This window comes from Elgaria multicarinata, chromosome 7 (genome assembly GCF_023053635.1).
Source record: "Elgaria multicarinata webbii isolate HBS135686 ecotype San Diego chromosome 7, rElgMul1.1.pri, whole genome shotgun sequence".
NCBI lineage: Eukaryota > Metazoa > Chordata > Lepidosauria > Squamata > Anguidae > Elgaria > Elgaria multicarinata.
In genome coordinates this window covers 67525212-67547451 of record NC_086177.1, presented here as the reverse complement: position 1 = coordinate 67547451, position 22240 = coordinate 67525212, and the positions used below count along the sequence as shown (strand labels likewise).

The following is a 22240-nucleotide window of genomic DNA, read 5'->3' as shown; positions in this document are numbered from 1 at the left end:
TTGCAGGGATGGTTTGCATTACTGGCTTTGAAACAATCCTTGGCTCACTTCGTTGTGCCCCCAGAAATGTCTGCTGCATGCCTGCCTTTCCGCCTCCGCCTGGGTGCTGTTGTGGTGGGGTATCTGCTGGGACTGATTTCCCCACAGATCTATGGCATAGTCATACATCTGTGCCTGCCTCTCTGCCTGCCTGGTGCCTGGGAGCTGTACTAGATGATGGACTTTGTGGTTCAACCCCACAAGCCTGTGGCATGCTTGCTCCCAGTGCTGCCTGTCTTCCTCTATTATTATTATTATTATTTATTTATATAGCACCATCGATGTACATGGTGCTGTACAGATAACACAGTGCCCACAGTTCCTCTGTGCCCACCTTGCATGGATGGTTTGAGCATGTATTGCTTTGACTTGGGGGATAAGTCCTTCCTGCGCTCACTTACACTTTTTGAAGTTCCAAATACATTTTTCAAGTTTAAAGGGAAAAACGCACCAAAAATCAGGGGGTGCTTGGATTTGCTTGAGGCTTGGTATGAATGTGTATACATGGATAAGCTGTCATGGTGCCAGTTTTGAGGTTTTTAACATTAACAGAAAAAAAGTTGTAGGCGTTTTTGGATTTCAATGCAAGTCTATGGGGGGAAAGCGGAGCTCCGATTCGGATCCGGAGCTCCACAGTGAAGCGGACCATAGGCAGAGTGGGGCAGAGCAGAGCAGACCCAATTCAGAAGTTGCAAATCTGGAAGAGAAGCGGATCAGGGGGTCCGTGCAAAGCCCTACATTCCACAGCACTGACATATTCGGGAACATATATAACACACAAGCGCACTTACCTCTCTCCTTACTTCATAGTTTGACTAATCTTATTTTGTGTTTTTCATTCAGGAAAAAAATACAAACACATCTTGTAACACGGCACAGATACCCATGACTTCCGCAATGAACGTAGCATACATATTTGGAGAATGGATTGGCACTATGTGCTTGGAAAAATACTTATTTTCAGGGATCATGTGGTTGCTTTTGGCATTACTAGCAGTTCCTGTCTGGATTGGCTGCTGTTGTGTACTATCTGTTTTAATGGTCCAGATACTTGGTAATATTATTCAGTCCAAGGAAACTTACCAGCTCCCATTCACTTTAATAGCGATACGTCTCTGGGACATCTTTGGAAGAATATGGCACGGTAAGAAAGAATGTCTTGTTTGCTTTGATGTATGTGTGTGTCTGTGTGTATTTAGACTATGTCTTTACATATAGTCTATATCCAGGACAGGAGTTGCTTCATTGGAGCTCTGCCCTGAGTTTTGGGAAGGAGCAGACCCGCTCTGCACAGCCCTATCGATCTGTTGTCCCCCAGACTATTACAGTGAACCCTGTCCATTCATTTAGCTCTACTTACATTTGTCCAGTTTGGGAAAAGAAGCATCTACCCATCCCTGTACATGTTAAAGTAACAACAAGGACTTAACTGCAACAGTGGTTACTGGGACAGGCTGATATCACAGATCTGGGGGCCCTAGTAATTAGGATCATGTGAATTTTAAACTGGCAGGCACACTTGCCTACTAACTGGTACTATATAAATACTGAAAATATAAAGAATGTTTGAGTTTATATATGGTGAGGAGAAAGAGGAGGGGAAATGGGGACAGGTGGAAAAACTTTTTAATGTATGAAAGGGTAGCAGTAAACAAGAAATCCCCATGTACTCATCCATTTTATTAGACAATATCTGTGTTGATGAATCGTATACAGTAACTTGCTCTTGTATTATGGTGGGGCTGGACTTCATTAGCTAGCTAGTAGACTAATTCTTGTCTACCCAACATAGGCATAATTTGTAGACTCTTGCATCCTCGAACTGCTTAGTGTAATAGTGATAATAATTATAATAAGTATGATTTCCTTATCTATAACAGTGACTGTATTCTGATTTGTGTTAAAAAAAAACAGGTTATGAAGTACATGGCATTGAAAACCTACCAGAAGGACCCGCTCTTATTATTTATTACCATGGAGTACTTTCTCTAGATTATATATTTTTTGCACTGAGGCTGTATCTTCTGAAGAAGAGGTTTTGTCACTCTGTGGTTCACAAAATTATCATGAAAATTCCAGGTGATTTTGCACGCACCCCCCCCCATTTGTTTTCTTTTTCATTTAAATTACATTTATAACTGAACTTTCTTCCAATGAGCTCATTGTGGCATATATAATTCTCCTCATACCCCCCCCCCCATTTTATCCTCACAACAGCCCTCTAAGAAGTGGGGGCTTTCTACATGTGGGGATTACCTGATGCCGCCCAGGAGAGGGAATGCACAGGGTTAGGAGGGAGGAGGCACCAACCCAGTGCCATGAAGACAGGGGGTGGAGGCTGGTGAATACTGGGGCTACAAAAGGGTAGATGTGGGCCACTTGCCAAACCAATGAATAACTATGAGTGAGTTATTCATAATTGTGCTGGAGAAACAAAGGTAGAGGAGCAGAAAAGTTGGCCATCCATGGAGCATAGAGTTTCTTAAGACATAACATGGTGCAGTGCAGAAACAATGGCAGACGACCATTGAAAAGAAATACAAGTTGGCCACCAAAACAGCCTAACAATTATCTAAGGTATAAAGTCAGCAAGAAACAATAGCAAAGCACATGAATTCTGTCTAGTAAGGCACAAGCTTTATAAAGACCTGGAATTTGGCAAGTCATAAACAATAGGGGTGTGCACGGACCCCCCAATCCGCTTCTCTTCCAGATCCACGATTTGCGGATCGGCCCACTTCACTCCGCCCCCACTCTGCCTGTGTCCACTCCGCTCCGCTGCGGAGCTCCGGATCCGAATCGGAGCTCCGTTTTTCCCCCCATAGGGTTGCATTGAAAGATAAAAAAGTATACAACTTTTTTCTGTGAAAGTTAGAAACCTCACTTTTGGCACCATGACACCTCATGGATGTATACACAGGAAAGCCAAGTTTCAAGGCAATCCCATCATCCCCTGATTTTTGGGGAATTTTTGAAAATCGGGTACCCCATTCACACCCTTTTCAATAGCTCTGTCAATTTGCATGTTAGAAACCTCAAACTTGGCACCATGATAGCTTATCCATGTGTCCACATGGACACCCAGACTCAAGGCAATCTCATCATCCCCTGATTTTTGGTGGGGCTTAACTCACCCCAAATCAAGTCCCATTCTACAACTACGTCAATTTGCATGTCAGAAACCTATCCTTTGGTCCCATGACAGCTTACCCATGTGTCCACATGGATGCCAAGTTTCAAGGCAATCCCATCATCCCCTGATGTTAGGGGAAGTTTTGAAAATCGGACACTCCAGTATGTCAGGGATTTAAAGTTGCAATGCAGACAGCTCAATGGGGCCAGTTCAAAGGAAATCCCAACATGCCATGAGATAACCCTAACTCTTCTTCCACACTTGAAAAATAGATTTTTGAACTTGATAAAGTCTAAGTGAGTGCAGGAAGGACTTCTCCCCTGAGTCAAAGCAAGAGACATATACACCATCCCTGCAAGGCGGGAAGGGGAGAAGGGAGGGAAGGCAGGCAAGCAGGCAGGGAGGCAGCATGCATTGTAGTGCCACAAGGATGGCTTGAGCACTAACGCATAGCAAACCAACCCGTAAGCAGGAGCAAGGAGGAAGTGACGCAAAGATGGCTGGTTGTTTCTTTCTAAGCCAGCAGTTACGCATTGAGGGGCACAGAGGAGGACGACTGGGAGCAAGCGTGCCGGAGGGTGCTGGGCATGAACCGCAAAGCCGATCTCCCAGGCACCAGGCGGGCAGAGAGGCAGGCAGAGCAGGAGAGGAGTCAGTCCTGGCAGATGCCCCACCACAGCAGCACCCCGGGGGAGGCGGGGAGGCGGGCAGGCAGGCAGGCTGTGGGCATTTCTGGGGGCACAAGGAAGTGATGGCTGGTTTCTAAGCCAGCACTGCAGTTAGTCACACATTGCAAACGCAAACCATCCCAGCGAGTCAGTCACCGAGGAGGAGGACATGTCCAGCAGCAGGCTCGTGGGCTCAAACGATAATGAAGGACTTGGGGATACTCCTCCTCCTCCTCTAATGCCACCTGCCTCTTCTAAAGGGGCACTTTTCCCATTCCCACCCTCAAAAAGAGAACGCCGGGCACAAGTTGCAGAAGAGACTGCCTCTGCCTGCTCCTTCTCCTGCTTCTGTTGCGAAGCAGCCAGCCAAGGAGTTGCCCGTTTGATTTTCACAGGAGGAGAGGCAGCCTGCTTACTGGTGCCAGACTGAGCCTTCCCTTGACCACTGCTTTCAGCACGCCCTGCCACAGACATGTGCCTGCTCCCTCTTCTCATGATGATATTATACTAATATTAATAATAATATGTATAAGAATCTACTAATACTACTAATAATATGTAAAAGAATATAATATTAATATTAATAATAAGATGTATAAGAATCTATTAATACTACTAATAATATGTATAAGAATATAATATTAATATTAATAATAATATGTATAAGAAGAATATACTATATGTAGGGAAATGGGACAAGAAGTGTGTGTATCCTTTGCCCAAACAGGATTTGAAATGCTCAATCTGTGGCTCAATAAAAGAGAGAAGAAATAGAGAATAATTTTTTTTTGGTATTTTTTTGTATTTTTTTGTATATAGAAGGAAGAAGGAAGATGAAACACAGTCAGCCTTTAAGAGAGGGAAGGGAGGGGGGACAACTAAACAAACAAACAAACACACACTCCAGAATTTAAAAATAAAGTTTATATTAAATCAAAGTAAGGGAAAAACACAGAGCAAACTAAGCAAAAAGTCAAAAAGAAGCAAAAAAAAAAAAAACCCACACACGCGCCAAGCTAAATCCTAAATATATTTCTCCAAACACAGCAGCAGCAGCACCGAACTAAACTAGCTCCTCTCCCCTCGAACACCAAACCCACAAGACGCAGCTCAAAGCTCTTCCTCTGAGGGTGCCTCTGCCTTAGTCCCCCCCTCGAACGCTGGGATTGGAGGATGCTTGATGAGTGATCAGGATTGGGAGTTGAATGTGCCTGTCATCGCTTCCAAAAAAAAAAAGCCGTTTGACCCACGCTGTCCCTGTTTATAATGTTTGTTTAACAGATTTTTTTTAAAAAATATAGCACGCGAACTGCATGACGCAGAGAGGTGAGAGTAGGCTCAAAATGACCCCCATCCATGACTGTCTAAGCACAAGAACTTTCAGAACGATAGCTTCAAAAACAACCCAGTTATCCCCGATTCTTTTCCGTAATGCAATCCTATGGGCGAAATGTTTTAAGATGGCGATCGGAGCGGTCCGCCTGAAAGAGGAGCTCCGAAAAATGGGTGCTTCTCTTCGCCTTGCTTCTAGGGGTCCACGGTCTGCTTCTACTCCGCCTCTGGGCAAGGCGGAGCAGGCCAATTCACTCCTGCTTCTGCGCTTCTAATCGGAGCGGAGCACATGCCTAATAATCAATACCATTTTTTTTAGATAACCAAAAGATCACCAAAACTCGTTGTTGTTGTTGTTGTTGTTGTTGTTGTTGTTGTAACCTTTCAAGATGCCCAGATCCCTTTATCAGACAGGTGGGGACTGGGAGGGAGAATACACAAAAATGTTCCAACTACAAGGACAAGACAGTTCCAAGACATAGAGCGTCATCACATGGGGGGAGGAATAGTGTTTCCTTACGATCGCTTCTCCACCCCCAGTTTTGTCCCTCAGTATTTCCTCAGTCTGGAGGGGAAATAGAAAGTAAACAAAGACCACATGGCCCATTCAGGTGCCGTTTCTATCATGCAATAAAGGTGATAAAATTCTCATCTGATGGACCTTGTAATGTGGGGGGAGGAAACTGCAGTTATTCAAATGGTCTCAGCAGGTTATATAGTGGTTACTTGAGGCTCCTGGTGGTGCTGGTTACACTGGGAAGAACGGAGAATATTCTTTGATTCCCCATTTTGGGGAACTTTATATTCCCCTAAAAGAAGGATCAAAGACTTTCTGCTCACCTTCCTTCTCAGATGAACCTGGAGCATTAGACTCTTCTTGTAACTAGCACATGACTTACTGAACCCATTTTGAATACATGCAAACTCCTCCACCCACACTCAGATCTTCCCCAAACAAAGAGAACCAAGATAGTCCCTTTGCAACTCTGGAGCTGCACAACTCTGGAGCTCACACCACATCGCAGAAGAGAAATAGCACAGTCCCTTTGCATCTCTGGAGATGCACAACTTTGGAGTTAACACCACATCACAGAAGAGAATTAGCACAGTCCCTTTGCAACTCAAAGAGATAGAAATAAAGCAGAATAATTGGAGCTGGGCCATCTCTGTCCTTATAAGTACGTAGTTGCGATATCAGCCCAAGATGAGAAATGGTGCTCCCTCCCACCAAGCCCACCTGTGCCTTGAGTGACAGTTCTGGATCTAAGAGCACCCTCAAACGACAAACCAGATCCTTTAGGGAGAATATGTATGTAATAAAAGCCAAATCTGGGATGAAAAGTCTGTTTAGTGAGCTAAAGTTAGAAATCCAAGAAGAAGAAGAAGAAGAAGAAGAAGAAGAAGAAGAAGAAGAAGAAGAAGAAGAAGAGGAGGAGGAGGAGGAGGAGGAGGAGGGGGAGGGGGAGGGGGAGGGGGAGGGGGAGGGGGAGGGGGAGGGGAGGGGGAGGGGGAGGGGGAGGGGGAGGGGGAGGAGGAGGAGGAATGGAAGAAATGAGTGCAGAAGATCCTATGGAGGAATCCAAGGTGGAGGAGGAATGGTAGACAGCCACAAAGACAAAAAGGAATGAAAAGACAAAAAATACAGGAAATACAGAGAGCTAAGGCAGTTGCCATGAAAGTAGAAATAAATGAAATGAACGGTCATGGACTTACAATCAGGAGGACATGAAATAAACATTGGCTGAAAAAAAAATTATAGGTGAGCACACGAGATTGAAGAGCAACAACCAGCTGATGCAGAAGTTGAGTATGCTGAGGGGAGGAAAGCAAATGAAGAGGAAACTCTCTGGAAAAGAGTGACAGTTAGTAGCAGAAGAACTAGAAGGCATTCTGCACCGGTGGAACCATTAGAGTTAAGCAACCGCTTTCAGCTTCTGGAGGATGAGACTGAAGGACAGTTTGCAGAAGAAGAAGCACAGGAGACACCGTGCAACAATGAACAAGAGGCAGAAGGTAGGTCAACCAAGAAGAAGAGAAGAGTAGTCGTTGTGGGAGACTCCCTGCTGTGTGGGATTGAAACCCAAGTATGTCATGAAGACCCATGGACTCGCCAGGTGTGCTGTCTCCCTGGAGCACAGATTAGAGATGTGACTGAAGGGTTACCGAAGCTCATAAAGTCCACAGACACATACCCCTTTCTTCTCATCCATGTGGGAACAAATGATGTCACCAAGCAGAGCTACGAAGAAATCATTTCAGACTTTGAAGCTCTGGAAATGAAACTGAAGAACTTTGGGGCCCAGGTAGTTTTCTCATCCATCCTCCCGGTTCTTGGAAGAGGATTAGAAAGGGAAAGAAAAATACTCCGGATGAACGACTGGCTACGAAGATGGTGCCGACGTGAGAGTTTTGGATTCTGGGACCACGGGCTACGCTACTTGGAACATGGACTGCTGGCAAGGGATGGGTTGTACCTCACAAGGGCTGGAAAGAATGTGTTCGGCCACAGCATGAAGAACTTGATCAGGAGGGCTTTAAACTGAATCTTACGGGGGCGGGAGACATAAACCTCGAGGCAACAATGGATGAAGGCCAAGGCACCACAGTACAGAGAACAGCTCCAATAGTGCCCGAAAATAGTGTCTGCAACAATGTAGGAACAAAGCCAGACTATAAAACACATGGTCTTCGATGTCTATATACTAATGCCCAGAGCATGGGAAACAAACAGAACGAACTTGAACTCTTATTACATGAAGGCAAATACGACTTGATAGGTATAACTGAAACTTGGTGGGATGACTCCCATGACTGGAATATAGCAATTGAAGGATATAACTTGTTCAAAAAGAACAGAAGAAATAGAAAGGGAGATGGAGTTACACTATATGTTAAAATACCTATCCCTGCACAGAAATACAGGCGGATCAGACTGGGAGCCCCATCCAGAGCATCTGGATTAAAATAAACGGGGCAAGGAATAAAAAGAACATGATAATCAGAGTCTACTACTGACCACCCAATCAAGGAGAAGACGAGGACAAAACTTTTGAGAAACAAATTGCCAGTGTTTCAAGGAAGTGTGATGTAGTAGTGATGGGGGACTGTCAAAAGCGGCCCTTTCAAGAAATTCCTGACATGTGTGGGTGATAACTTTCTCCTACAGAAAGTGGGGGAAAGAACTAGAGGATCGGCAATCCTTGACTTGATATTGACCAATAAGGATGACTTAGTGGATAATGTGGCAGTTACGGGAACTCTGGGGGAAAGTGACCACGTCATACTTGAATTCTTGATTATGAAGGAGACAAAAGTTGAGTGTAGGCATACACGTACTCTGGATTTTAGGAAAGCTGATTTTAATAAACTCAGAACGATGATAAGTAAGGTCCCATGGCAAATGAGCCTAATGAGAAAAGGAGTGCAGGATGGGTGGGAGTATTTAAAAAAGAAAATTTTAAAGGCACAGTTACAAACAATTCCAACAAGGAGAAAAGATAGAAGACAACAGAGGAAACCAATGTGGCTCCACAAAAAGCTTAGAGATGACCTGAAAACAAAAAGGGATACATATAGGAAGTGGAAGGAAGGCCAGGCTACAAAAGAAGAGTACAGACAAGTGGCGCAGAAGTGCCGAAATGGCATCAGGAAGGCTAAAGCTCAGAATGAGCTGAGATTAGCGAGGGATGCCAAAAGCAATAAAAAGGCTTTCTTCAGATATGTGAGTAGTAAAAGACAGAGGAAAGAAATGGTGGTTCAACTGCTTAATGAGTATGGCAAATTGATAACAGATGACAAAGAAAAGGCTGAAGTGCTCAATTCCTACTTTGCCTCAGTCTTCTCCCAAAAGCGGGTCTATGACCCCCCTGGAAAAAGTGAAGCAGAAGTTGAGGGGGCAGGACTACAGTTTGAGATTGATAAACAAATGGTCAAAGAACACCTAATTTCCTTGAATGAGTTCAAATCTCCAGGGCCCGATGAACTGCATCCTAGAGTAATGAAGGAGCTAGCAGAAGAACTCTCAGAACCTTTGTCTATTATCTTTGCAAAATCATGGAAGACGGGTGAGGTGCTGGATGACTGGAGGAGGGCTAATGTTGTCCCTATCTTCAAAAAGGGCAAAAAGTAGGAACGTGGGAACTACAGACCAGTCAGTCTGACATCCATCCCTGGGAAAATTCTGGAGCAGATTATAAAGAAATCAATCTGTAAACACCTTGAAATCAATGCGGTGATCACTAGAAGCCAATATGGATTTGTCAAGAACAAGTCCTGTCAGACAAAGTTGATCTCATTTTTTGAAAAGGTTAACTCCCTTGTGGACCGTGGGAATGCTGTGGACATCATATATCTTGACTTCAGCAAAGCTTTTGACAAAGTACCACATGACATTCTGTTTAACAAACTAGCTAAAAGTGGGCTAGACGAAACAACTGTTTGGTGGATTCACAGTTGGCTACAGAATCGGACACAAAGAGTACTTATCAATGGAACCTTCTCAAACTGAGGAGAGGCAACGAGTGGGGTACCACAGGGCTCAGTCCTGGGCCCAGTGCTCTTCAACATTTTTATTAATGATTTGGACAAGGAGGTGCAGGGAATGCTTATCAAATTTGCAGATGACAAGAAATTGGGGTTATAGCTAATACCCTGGAAGACAGAAACAAACTTCAAAGTGATCTTGATAGGCTGGAGTGCTGGGCTGAAAACAACAGGATGAAATTTAATAGGGATAAATGCCAAGTTCTACATTTAGGAAATAGAAACGAAAGGCACAGTTACAAGATGGGGGATACTTGGCTCAGCAATACTACAAATGAGAAGGATCTTGGAATTGTTGTAGATCGCAAGCTGAATATGAGCCAACAGTGTGATATGGCTGCAAGAAAGGCCAATGCTATTTTGGGCTGCATTAATAGAAGTATAGCTTCCAAATCACGTGAGGTACTGGTTCCTCTCTATTTGGCCCTGGTTAGGCCTCATCTAGAGTATTGCGTCCAGTTCTGGGCTCCACAATTCAAGGACGCAGACAAGCTGGAGCGTGTTCAGAGGAGGGCAACCAGGATGATCAGGGGTCTGGAAACAAAGCCCTATGAAGAGAGACTGAAAGAACTGGGCATGTTTAGCCTGGAGAAGAGAAGACTGAGGGGAGACATGATAGCACTCTTCAAATACTTAAAAGGTTGTCACACAGAGGAGAGCCAGGATCTCTTCTCGATCCCCCCAGAGTGCAGGACACGGAATAACGGGCTCAAGTTAAAGGAAGCCAGATTCCAGCTGGACATCAGGAAAAACTTTCTCACTGTTAGAGCAGTATGACAATGGAATCAGTTACCTAGGGAGGCTGTTGGGTCTCCCACACTAGAGGCATTCAAGAGGCAGCTGGACAAGCATCTGTCAGGGATGCTTTAGGGTAGATTCCTGCATTGAGCAGGGGGTTGGACTCGATGGCCTTGTAGGCCCCTTCCAACTCTGCTATTCTATGATTCTATGATTCTATGAATCTGAGTCAGGTAGCCAGCTTATGAAGCAATAGGTTGGCTGACCACCCCAGAGAGGATTGGGGAAGTTAAGTTATCCTCTCATATTGGGCATGTGAACACCTAAAGGTGTAGGGGGAGGATTGCTGACTTACCTGCATCCGCAATCCTCCCCCAGCATCCAAAAGTAGCATGACATCCCGGAAGGGAAGAGGGATGTTGTGGCTGCCATTTTTTTTAACAATTGATACAGTGTGCAATTGTGCTCCACTGAAAAGTAAGTAAAAAAAAAGAAAAGGAAAACCCAAACAAACTCCTTCCCCACCCCCATGGGCCCAGAGCCTCCCTGTTCAGCTCTGTTTCCATTTTCAGAGCCCCCGCTACTCATGGGGGGGGGGAGAAAGAGGCAGGAGTGTTGAGCTTATGACCTGCAGTTCGTGGGATGCTCCCGGGACTGTGGGGAAACATCGGGTCTTCCTGTTTGAGTCCTCAGGCTCAGTTGAAGCCGCTGCTGGACTGTGGATGGACGCAGGTAAGGGGGGAAGAGGGAAGGGGGCCTTAGCTGCTGCTGCCGCTGCCTCTGCAGAGCTCCGATTCAGATCTGGAGCTCCACAGCAGAGCGGAGTGGACCATAGGCGGATCAATGTGGGGTGGAGTGGGCCCGATCTGCAATTCATGGATCGGGTGCCGAGTGGAGCGGCGCTAGGGAGAAATATTACAAAAATATTTCAAAAATCTTATGAAGGCAAAGAGACAGAAATAAAACAGAATAAGGATTAGCAGGATAAAACAAAAATACCCCCATTAAAAGAAGAACAGAAACAGTTTTTAGAAACTAAGATAGAACTAGATGAGATTTAAAAAAATGCTATAAAAGAGTTCCAAAAATCACCAGTTTGAGATGGGTTTTATGAAAAAAGACTCAAACATAATAACTTTGGCAAAAGCTTATAAAAAACTGTGGGATTCATGAAAAGAAGATTTTAAATGAATGAGATGGGGTAAATTAATATACTACCCTGGGATAGAATAAGAAAATGAAAGGTGGAAGATTTTTTAAAAAAAAAATCACCAAGCTTAGGGGTGGAATGCGGAGGGATTGTGAATTAGTATTAATGTGTTTTGTTCTTGTTTTTTCTGTTTTTTGGGTGTGTGTTTTTAAACTAAATAAAAATTATTTTTTAAAAATAGAAATGTTTTAATCATCATTGTTGTCAACATCATCATCATCAACATCATCTTCGCATGGATAATTGGAGCTGGGCCATCTTTGTCCTTATAAGTACGTAGTTGCAATATCAACCCAAGCTGAGAAATGACTAGCATTGATTTCCAAACAAATTCCAAATGCCAGTTGTTCACAATTATCTAATTCAGTTACCTTAGCTATCAGTGAAGAGGACACCAAGGATGACCTTTCTTATTTACCCGGTGAGCATTCAAAGAGGGTTGCACTCCCCCTGTCCCTCTCCCAACAAAGAGTATCCCACAGGGTGACACCATTTCCATTCCAAAACCAAGCCTGTAGCATAACTGAAATGGATCCAGATAATCATCTTCATTCAAGAGTGCCTGAAATTGTCCAGCAAACACCCACTCAAACACCTTACCCAGGAAGGGGATCTTGGTTACCAGCCTGCAGTTGTTGACATCATTCGGTTCCAGGTTAGGATTTTTCAGGAGTGGCCTAATGGCCTCCTCCTTTGAAGGGGCTGGCATCACTCCATCTCTCAAGGAGGATTGTATCTGGATCATGACACTGCTCTGTTTTACTCATTTTATTGTACTGTTTTAAGGTATTTGTTGCTTTATTCTGTATTTATTTTGGTTGTAGTATTGTCTCATATGTAATTTCATGTAAATCACTTGGAAATTCTGAGATGTCAAATAGTATAAAAGCAACTTAAATAAATAAAGTAAAATGTATAAAATACAATTATTTCATCCTGTAGTGTAAATAAGGGAATAGATAAGGTATAAGTGTTGGGTTGTATCAGAAACAAATATGCATTGTTTTGCTCACCACATTATTTTACTGCTTTCCTACAGGCCTTCGAAAAGGTTTTGAGAGACTTCATTTGATTACCACGAAAGAAGCTTGCCTTTCTGCTCTCCAATGTGATTTGTTGGGTATTGCACCAGGAGGAGCACAAGAAGGCCTGTTAAGCGATGAAAACTATTCAGTTATATGGGGTAAACATACAGGTTTTGCTCAGGTTGCCATAGAGGCAAAAGTGGTGAGTAATAGTAAATGCATACTCCTTGAAAAAGCATTATGATTTTTCATTGGAATACTAGGTTCACCTACTACATTCACTTGATATTCTGCAACTAAAAAAAACAAAAAAACGTTTTACCTTCCATCTTATTTGAAAATTTTTTATATGCCCATCTTTATGTTAGCAGGGTAGCACAGTTGCCACTTCTCTATAGATCAGTGGTCCCCAACCTTTTCTAGCCTGTGATTGCATTTTAGGAAGAGTTGTAGGTGAAAGTCACAAAATGTCTACCCTGTTGGTGTAGCAAATCAAACACGAGCCACTCTGTACAGAGACTTGTGCCCTTTCCAAAATATTGCACAGAGCACAACCCTATACATTTGTACTCCAAAGTAAGTCTCATTGACCTGGTCAGGACAACACAACAGCCCATCATGAGTTAATTAACACTTAGCATGCCACAACATGTGCCAACTAGTATTGTGAATATGCTGTACCTTAACTGGGATTGCCCTGGTTTGTCAGGTCATTAAGAGCAGTCTGGGGAGGGTTATTTGAGGGTTAAACTACACATAGTTTGTTCTAGGGTTATGTGAGGGTTGTTTAAACATCAACATCCTTCCCCAGCTTGGTTCACATGATTCACAAATTTACAGAAACTCCTGGATGGGGTTTTTTATCTTCATAATGGCAGCCAGCACCCACTGCAGCATCCCTGATGGTTAATTAAACCACAGTGTCATGCAATCGAATATGAAACAAAGGAACAGAGGTATAGGTTCCATATATATGTGGAGCATGTACTTCAAAAAGACTGGGTTCTCAAAGCACACAGATTCAGGATCGGAGAGGGAGGAAGACAGAGCAGAGGCAAATGCGGGTTCCTGCCTTTTGCTCATCTTCAGGAGCAACAAACACATGCATAAGATTATGGAGGAGGGAAGCAAACAGCATCAAAGCTATTCGACTATGAATTACTTGGGGCTGGCTGGCAACCGTTTGCCATAGCAATGCTGGGATCAGGGAGGATTGAGCAGCCTTCCTATCCCAAACAGACCCCTTTTGGGGTCATGACCTTGCACTGCATGCAGCCTGACACTCCTCCCATCTTAATCGGCCTGGAAGATTTTGCAAAACCTCTTCCCCCTCCTTCCCACCCACATCCAAAATAAAAACCTGGAGGATGGGGTCAACTTTCCATTAATGAGTGGACAGGACAGATGGACATGCAGATAGTGCTAACTTTATTCGCTCGAGGGAAGACGCCACTATTCACAAACTAGTGCTTCCTTTGCTGAGTCTGTGTGTGAAAGAGAGAGTGGGCAGACATCCCAACAAGTACCCCTCAAAAATAAAGGCCTGGAGGCCACACATGAGCAGGTGAACTGGTTGAGCCTTTTGCTAATGGGCAAGGGGCACATTGAAAGTAAAGGCCAGAAGTCAGTCGAGCAATGCACGCAAACATTGCAAGTGTCCAAGTGAGTGAGCAGGAATGGCAGGAAGGACCTTTGCCTTAATAGCTCTCTCTCCTTTCACCCTCAGCATTCCCCTCCTTCCCGTGTTCACCAGCAAACCCTCCAAAAAGACGTTACAGTCAACACAGGAGGAGAGGACGAGCAGGTGGAAAAGTCCCTCTTGTTTCATGAAAAAAATGCCATTCTTTAATTAACACACACACACACACACTGTGCACTCCTCCTTGTGCTGGTGTAAAGTTCACTCACCGCATTGCCATCTGCCTCCTTCCCTCCTCTTTATTTCCCTTTAGTTTCTACTAACTCTGGTCTTGCCACCTCTCTAGTGAGGCATTCTCCAAGGACATTGCTTAAACATGTGAAGAGGGGGAGTGTTCCAGCCCTTTCTTTGTTGCTCTTTTCATGCTACACAGGTGGAGGTCAACTATCTGGGGAGAAGACCTTCCTGTATCCATGGGGGCTGACCCCAACAATCAATAACCCTGGAAAATCTTAATCATCTGGAGAGCCCCTGCAGACACAGGAAGGTGTCCTTCTCAGACACATAGAGGGCAACAACACAGATAGGACCCAACTGAATCTCTACCTCGCCTCACACATTGCAGTAAGAAGAATACCTGCACAAGGCTTCTCCCTCCTTTCCTCCAGCATGGATGAAAGAAATGATGGGTTTCAATTAGAGGAATGGGCAGCTAAAGAGAGGCAAGGGGGCATGGCAGGAAACTCAATATAAATTAGAAAACATTGATTTAGAAAGGCGCTGAATTCCTTGTGAGGACACAAGGAAAGACATTGGTGGGTACAACCATGCATATGGGGGACACCTTGGAGACCCCTGCTATAGATGCATCCTGTACCGATATATCATTGGAGCAGAGCAGACAGAGAATAAATACTACTCATGCCATTGCTCTATGAGCCTGGGAGTGGGGAATAACAATACTATTTGCTCATCCCATGTGATACATTGTAAACAAATGTTACCAGAGGAATCATGAGGGAGTTCCAGCAATAACTAAGAACAGTCCATACATTTTGAATTAATTAACTTTTTCTTTGATTTCCAAGTTGTTTGAATTAAGACTTGTAATTAAAGATGAGGCTGATATAATGCTCATGTTCTCACCATGCTCTTCTTTTTACTTAGCCCATAATTCCTCTGTTTACAAAGAATACTCGTGAGGCATACAAGTGGCTTGGGAGTGCACGTAAGATGAATGTTCTTTTATCCTCCTAATTTCCAGGAGTAGCTATAAAAAAGGAGATTTTTTTTAATCTATGTCATTATAGCATTAGACATATTTGTCTGTTATATATGATAGAGCAGTATAGTTGGTCAATGTTTTTTTTATTTGTTTTCAAAATGGTAACTTTACAGAGGGGAGGATTGTTTCCCATTGGATAAACCTTTTGTCAATGGCATTCTTTAGCTCGGTTTAACCTAACAAAGAGATAAAACACATGTTTTTGTGTTGATGGAAGCAATTCTATCTGTGGAACCAGGAGAGGTGCATTTGATCCTCCTTCTTGCAGTCCCCTGCACAACCTCAAAATCTGATCCATTGGACTGGGAAACACTCTGGAGCAGATTTTCTGTCTATCTAGAGCAGCGGCCCCCAAACTTTTTAGCACCAGGGACCGGTTTCGTCGAAGACAATTTTTCCACGGACTGAGGGTGGTGGTGAGGGGATGGTTTTGGAAAGTCCCCCAACCCCCCTCCAGCGCCCTAGCTTCGCTTTGGCTGGGTGGGCACCCAGCTGAAGCAAAGACAGGATGCTGGGGCGGGTGGGTGGATTCGGAATGGCGCGCCTGGAAGTCACTCTGCCAGAGCGGCTTCCAGCTGGGTGTGCCATTCCACAGCCGCCCACCCCCACCCCAGCATCCTGGCTTTGCTTCGGTTGGGCAGGCAAGATGGCGCCCCGTGCCCAGGTATGCTGGGGTGGGGGTGGGGGTGAAAGCAGTTCACCTGCATGGCCCGGTTCCTAACAGGCCACGGACTGGGACCAGTCCATGGCCTGGGAGTTGGGGACCCCTGATATAGAAGGCTTGCCTTGGGGAGAAAGGATCAAGAATTTCCAAATGTCATAGCAAATGATAAAATATTAGGGTCTGGATCCAAATTCTGAGCCAAAGCGGGCCGATTCAATCTGAATTGTGTTGATTCTAAGGCAGGTTGGGATCAGCCTGATTTAATCGGAATCAGTTCAGTTCAGTGTGAAATGCTTTGGAATGCTTTGGACTGATCCAGGGAGCTGCTTGAATACCCCTCAAAGACACCGATGGCTCTGGGTGCTCTTCCATAGTGGATGGGCAGTACACCAACGGAATCCCTAATCTATCCCAGGTTCTCAACACCAGATACAAATGTGGAAGATTGGAACTAAGGCAGACTCAACCCTCTTTGATCTGGCAGGTCTCAGTCATACAAATTGGTTGGGCCCCACATCCATAATTAAATAATAGGCGAGTGAGAACTTATTCTGGACTGACATTTGGCAGCAATACATCAAGGGCTAAGGAAAAATTGAGGACAGGGCTCCTGTATCTTTCACAGTTGCATAGAAAAGGGAATTTCAGCAGGTTTCATTTCTAGGCATGTTGCACCTGGTGAAATTTCCTCTTCATCACAACAGTTAAAGCTGCAGGAGCTATACTGCAGCTATACTGTGACCAGATTTAAAAGAGGGCAGGGCACCTGCAGCTTTAACTGTTGTCATGAAGAGGAAATTTCACCAGGTTCTCCATATGACACCTGCTGAAATTTCCTTTTCAATACAACTGTTTAAGATACAGGAGCCCTGTCCTCCTTTTCATATGGTCACCCTAGCCATGCTGGATCAGACCAAGGGTCCATCCAGTCCACAGTGTCTAACCAGCTGTTGACTTAGGAACCCACAAGCAGGACATGATGTAACACCACCTTACCACTCATGTCCCCCAGCAACTGGTGCATATAGGCTTACTGCCTCTGATACTGGAGATAGCATATAGCTATCAAGACTAGTAGCCATTGCTAGATTTCTCCTCCAGGAATTGATTCAGCCCCCTTTTAAAGCCATCACCATCACCATCACCTTGGTGGCCATCACCACATCTTGTAGTAGTGAATCACATAGTTTAGCTATGTGGTCTGTGTGATGAAGTACTTCCAATTATCTGTCTTGAATTTCCCACCAATCAGCTTCATTGGATAATCCTGGGTTCTAGCATTATGGGAAGGGGATAAAAATGTCTCCCTATCCACGTTCTCCATCGATAACTTTGTACACTTCAATCAGGTCTCGCCTTAGCCTCCTGTTTTCCAAGCCAAACTATCCCAGCTTTTTAACCTTCCCTCGTAGGGGAAATACTTGACCTCTCTGATCATTTTAGTTATCTTTTTCTGCACTTTTTCCAGCTGTACATTTTTTTTAAAAAAAATTAAGTGTGGTGGCCTAAGCTTCCCCCACACCAGCTCCAGCCAAGAATATTCCAGCTAAAAACAAGGCAACCAACAAAATGTTCTTCCGACCAGGTGTCACCAGTGTGGAGGTGGACTCCCTGACTGGCTGAGTAGATCTGACCACTGGTAGAATATTTATTTATTTATTTATTTATTACATTTTTATACCGCCCAATAGCCGAAGCTCTCTGGGCGGTTCACAAAAATTAAAACCATCATAAAACAACCAACAAGTTAAAACACAAATACAAAATACAATACAAAAAGCACAACCAGGATAAAACCACGCAGCAAAATTGATATAAGGTTAAAATACAGAGTTAAAACAGTATAATTTAAATTTAAGTTAAAATTAAGTGTTAAAATACTGAGTGAATAAAAAGGTCTTCAGCTGGCGATGAAAGGAGTATAGTGTAGGCGCCAGGCGGACCTCTCTGGGGAGCTCATTCCACAACCGGGGTGCCACAGCGGAGAAATAATACTGGCTGTAGTATAATACTGGCTTTAGTGAGGAATGGAAGCCAGCTTGTACTCACAGGCTCACATATCCTTAGCTGCCCCAGTTGCTGAATTAACAAAGTCATGAGCTATTAAGGGGGAAGCTCTATCGCTTTGTCTGGTCATTCTTCACAGGCCTTGATCCACAGGAAAAGAGCCACAGGGCAATCAGGCTGGAGGCTTGATAAACCTTCTGCATGTGGATCAGAAACAAACACTCAGCACATAATCATGCTGATTATCTCAACATGTTTTACATTTTTCCACCCTCCAGAAGTGGCAGCATTTCATCTACAATGATAAGGGTGGGAAAATACTGAATATGGTGATATCACATCACACTGGTCTACAGAACAAGTGCATTTCTTCTAACATTTTGCTGATATAATTTCACTTCAGTCCTATATGAACTTGCAAACTGTCTTATGTATGTTAACATGTTCCTAATGTTATTGCTATACAGGAGCATTGCGATACCTGTATGAAAATTTCCGACTTATATTATTTCCTGTATGTGGTGGTTTTCCAGTCAAATGGGATACTTACATTGGAGAGCCCATTCCATATGATCCAAATACAACTGCTGAAGAGCTGGCCAAAAAGGTATGCCTTTAACTGAGCTTTTATAGAAAGTGCCAGTAGTAGCACACTGATGCCATATGCAAAAACAAATAGGAACGGATAGATGGCCACCAATTTTCCCTTCCTTCCCTAAGAACTTCATGGAGGGAGGAAGGGGTGGTCTAAATTGCCCAAAGAGCTTCAGCTATGTGGCAGTATAGAAATATAATTAATAATTAATTAATTAAATAAATAAATAAATAAACAAATCTCTATGGAGAATGGGAGATGAAAGAGGAGGTAACTTGTCTTCCATGAGTAGGACGTATGCTGGAACTGCAGGGCTGCTCACCAGTTGGAGGAGGGTCACTCACCAATTTCAAGGAGAAAATGATTGTTTGTGCCAGGAAAACTCACTAAGGAGAGCATTCCACTGTTAGGGACCCCCAGGGGGAAAGCTCTCTTCTTGTTGCCATCCTCAGAACCTTCCTCAGAGGAGGGTCTCAGACATTGACTGTAATGTACGGATAGGTTCATATTAGCAGAATTCCCAATTGCCAAACTTTCCTGTTCATGAAGTGTGAGCTCCATCTGATGAGCGTTTTATTGAACGCTCATTTCTGGGCACTGACGGATTTCTCAGAGATCCTTCACATGATGTCGTCTGCCTCTTGCATGCCTTCTGCCCCTTCTGACCTTCCTTGCAGCACAAGAAAAACCAGAAAAAGTGTGGTTGCTGCTCTCTCTTGCTGTGTGTCGGAGAAGCAGCATGATTACAATGCTGCACTGAAATGGCCTCGTGCTCCTTGTTTACTTCCTGTTTTCAAACAGGAAGTAATTGAGTAATGACGGAGAAGCAACGGTAGCCAGCGTTTCTTCCTAGGTGTGATGGAGTTTAAGTGGAGGGCTGCATACATGCAATAGCTCACAGAGAGAACAGACTAGAATATGCCCATGATAGATAAAAACAACAACACCTCAATGATGAGATCTTCACACAGAACCCATCCTTTTATTCAGTTTTGGGGGGTTTTCTGCTTTAAAATCAGGAGTGAAATGATTAGTTATATGAAAAAATAGGCAATAAACTATTCTTCTATTTACAGAAATTTGCTTCTTTCTTTTCTTAACAGACAAAGATTGCTTTAGAGACTTTAATAGACAAACACCAAAAGCGACCAGGAAGCGTAGGAAGAGCTCTGCTGGAACGATTTAGTAACCACAGAAAGAATGACTGATTACATTGAATGTACTATATGCCATATTCTGCTGCCTCATTGTAATACTTATTCTGATTTCTGCTGTCATGTTGTAACACGGTGGCTTTGGATAATGGTTCATATTGTAAAATTTCATTACTTGTGTATCTTTTACCACTAATATCTTAGTTGATTTGGATTAGTTATTGTTACTCGAAAGTTTGTTAGGTAAACAAGGATATTTTTATGGTGATTTTTCCTGTTTCTAAAAGGAACTTTTTTCATAAGTTCAGCAATAATCTAATTGTAATGTTAGCCTGCTAAGTGGCAGATAAATAAATTTGTTGTTGTGGATGATTATGACAGTGGTGGTGATATATGGTTCTTTACACAATTAGCTTCATCACACCAGCGTTATGTTGTGCAATCACTGTGAATTGTATACTAAGGACTCTGAAGTTTTCTACCTTATAATGTGCTTTCACTGTGAAGCACTCCGATCTGTCCTGCTGTGGCACAGTAATAAATATTAAGAAGGGCTTTCAGTATTCCAAATTTGAATCTGATTGGGTCATCCATTGTGGGGTGTGATTTAGCTAACAACAACAACGACAACTTAATGCTATGGGGATAATTCGAGGGAAACAGGTACGTGGGATGAAGCTAAAAATGTGATCAACAACATTGATGACATGTGCATACTGGAAATTGTGGAGCAGAGGCATGGACCACTCTGACTTGAAAGTTAACTGTCTTCACTTCCCCCTTTTAAATGGGTTGTTGCTGTCCAAGAGATGTGGGCAAAAAGGATTTCATGTTGTGGGGATCAGGAAAAACTTCCTGACTGTTAGAGCAGTACGACAATGGAACCAGTTACCTAGGGAGGTTGTGGGCTCTCCCACACTAAAGGCATTCAAGAGGCAGCTGGACAACCATCTGTCAGGGATGCTTTAGGGTGAATTCCTGCATTGAGCAGGGGGTTGGACTCGATGGCCTTATAGGCTCTTTCCAACTCTACTATTCTATGATTCTATGATTCTATCAGAAGAAACTCTCCCTTGCAAGCACAATCTCTGCAAGTGACTTGCCTGTTGGCCTCAGTGTGCATCTATGTGGAAGAACTGGTTTCTTCTCTGGTTACGCTCCACACCAGCATCAATGGGCACCTGCCAACATTATTCAGAAGACCCTTTGAAACCAACATAATTTTCTCCCAAGCATGCTTTGAGGAGTAAAATTATTCAGTTTATACGAAGAACTTGTCAATATATTCTGGAAGAGGAGGTACAATCATATATTGGTCACTGGAGGCCAACTTCTTGCTGATGTATCTGCCCCCCCCACACACACACACTACACCTGGAAGAGCTGTTTCTTTTCCCATCATTCTCTATGCAATGAAGGACTTATGGAATCTGAAAATTCAGTATGAGAATGCTGTGGGCTGTCCATGACACCAGAAGCCAAATACATGGGGGAAAACTTAGAGCAATGCAAACCATCTGCATCATGTCTCTTGCTAATACCACCTCCTCTTTGGATAATATTTTACAATGAGGTTGTTCCCTATAGGACTTCCTGGTTCAAGAGCTCAGAAGGCTTATTACATATTTTTTCTGTTGAAAAATGGAGGCTGCATCTGGCATGGTAGCCTCTTTGCCTTCAAGGCCAATCTCTATAGGTGATTTAATGTGGAGGGAGAGTACATTAGGTTGTTTTCGTTGCATGGGATCATTGCCAATCTGCAGCAATGCCACCACTTCCCCCTGGAAAAGATTCCCTTTGGTGCATCTTTTTTTCCCTGTAATGTGGCTCCAACCATGGTTCCACCGCAGTGTGCCCAGTCTGCCTGCATTAAAATCTATTTCTGTGATGTGGCAGTGTCTTGAGTCAAGGGGTGGGGCCACCCTTCCATTCCCCTAAACTCTAAACACATGAGAATACACAGACAGGATGTACTGAAACCAGTGTTTCAAGGAAGTGTAAGGTAGTAGTGATGGGGGACTTCAATTACCCTGATATCTGTTGGGAGACCAGTACTGCCAAAAGCGGCCCTTCCAAGAAATTCCTTACATGTGTGGGTGATAACTTTCTCCTACAGAAAGTGGAGGAAGGAACTAGAGGATCGGCAATCCTTGACTTGATATTGACCAATAGGTCAATTAGTGGATAAAGTGGAAGTTACGGGAACTCT

At 43.7% G+C, this 22240-nt stretch overlaps 1 protein-coding gene across 1 annotated transcript; it reads left to right on the top strand.

Annotated features, from left to right (window-relative positions):
* The first annotated feature begins 936 nt into the window (after positions 1 to 936).
* On the top strand, positions 937 to 20258 carry LOC134401943 (DGAT1/2-independent enzyme synthesizing storage lipids-like). The gene is made up of 6 exons (XM_063131304.1): positions 937 to 1183; positions 1954 to 2118; positions 12702 to 12889; positions 15494 to 15554; positions 18750 to 18889; positions 19981 to 20258. The coding sequence occupies exons 1-6, from the start codon at positions 937 to 939 to the stop codon at positions 20083 to 20085; spliced, it is 906 nt and encodes a 301-aa protein (XP_062987374.1). The 3' UTR covers positions 20086 to 20258.
* Positions 20259 to 22240: the final 1982 nt, after the last annotated feature.

Coding starts and splice junctions, on each gene's coding strand:
- LOC134401943 (XM_063131304.1), top strand. CDS start 937: ATGAACGTAGCATACATATTTGGAGAATGGATTGGCACTATGTGCTTG. Junction 15,555..18,749: donor CAAGTGGCTTGGGAGTGCAC/GTAAGATGAATG, acceptor ATTGCTATACAG/GAGCATTGCGATACCTGTAT. Junction 18,890..19,980: donor CTGAAGAGCTGGCCAAAAAG/GTATGCCTTTAA, acceptor TTTTCTTAACAG/ACAAAGATTGCTTTAGAGAC.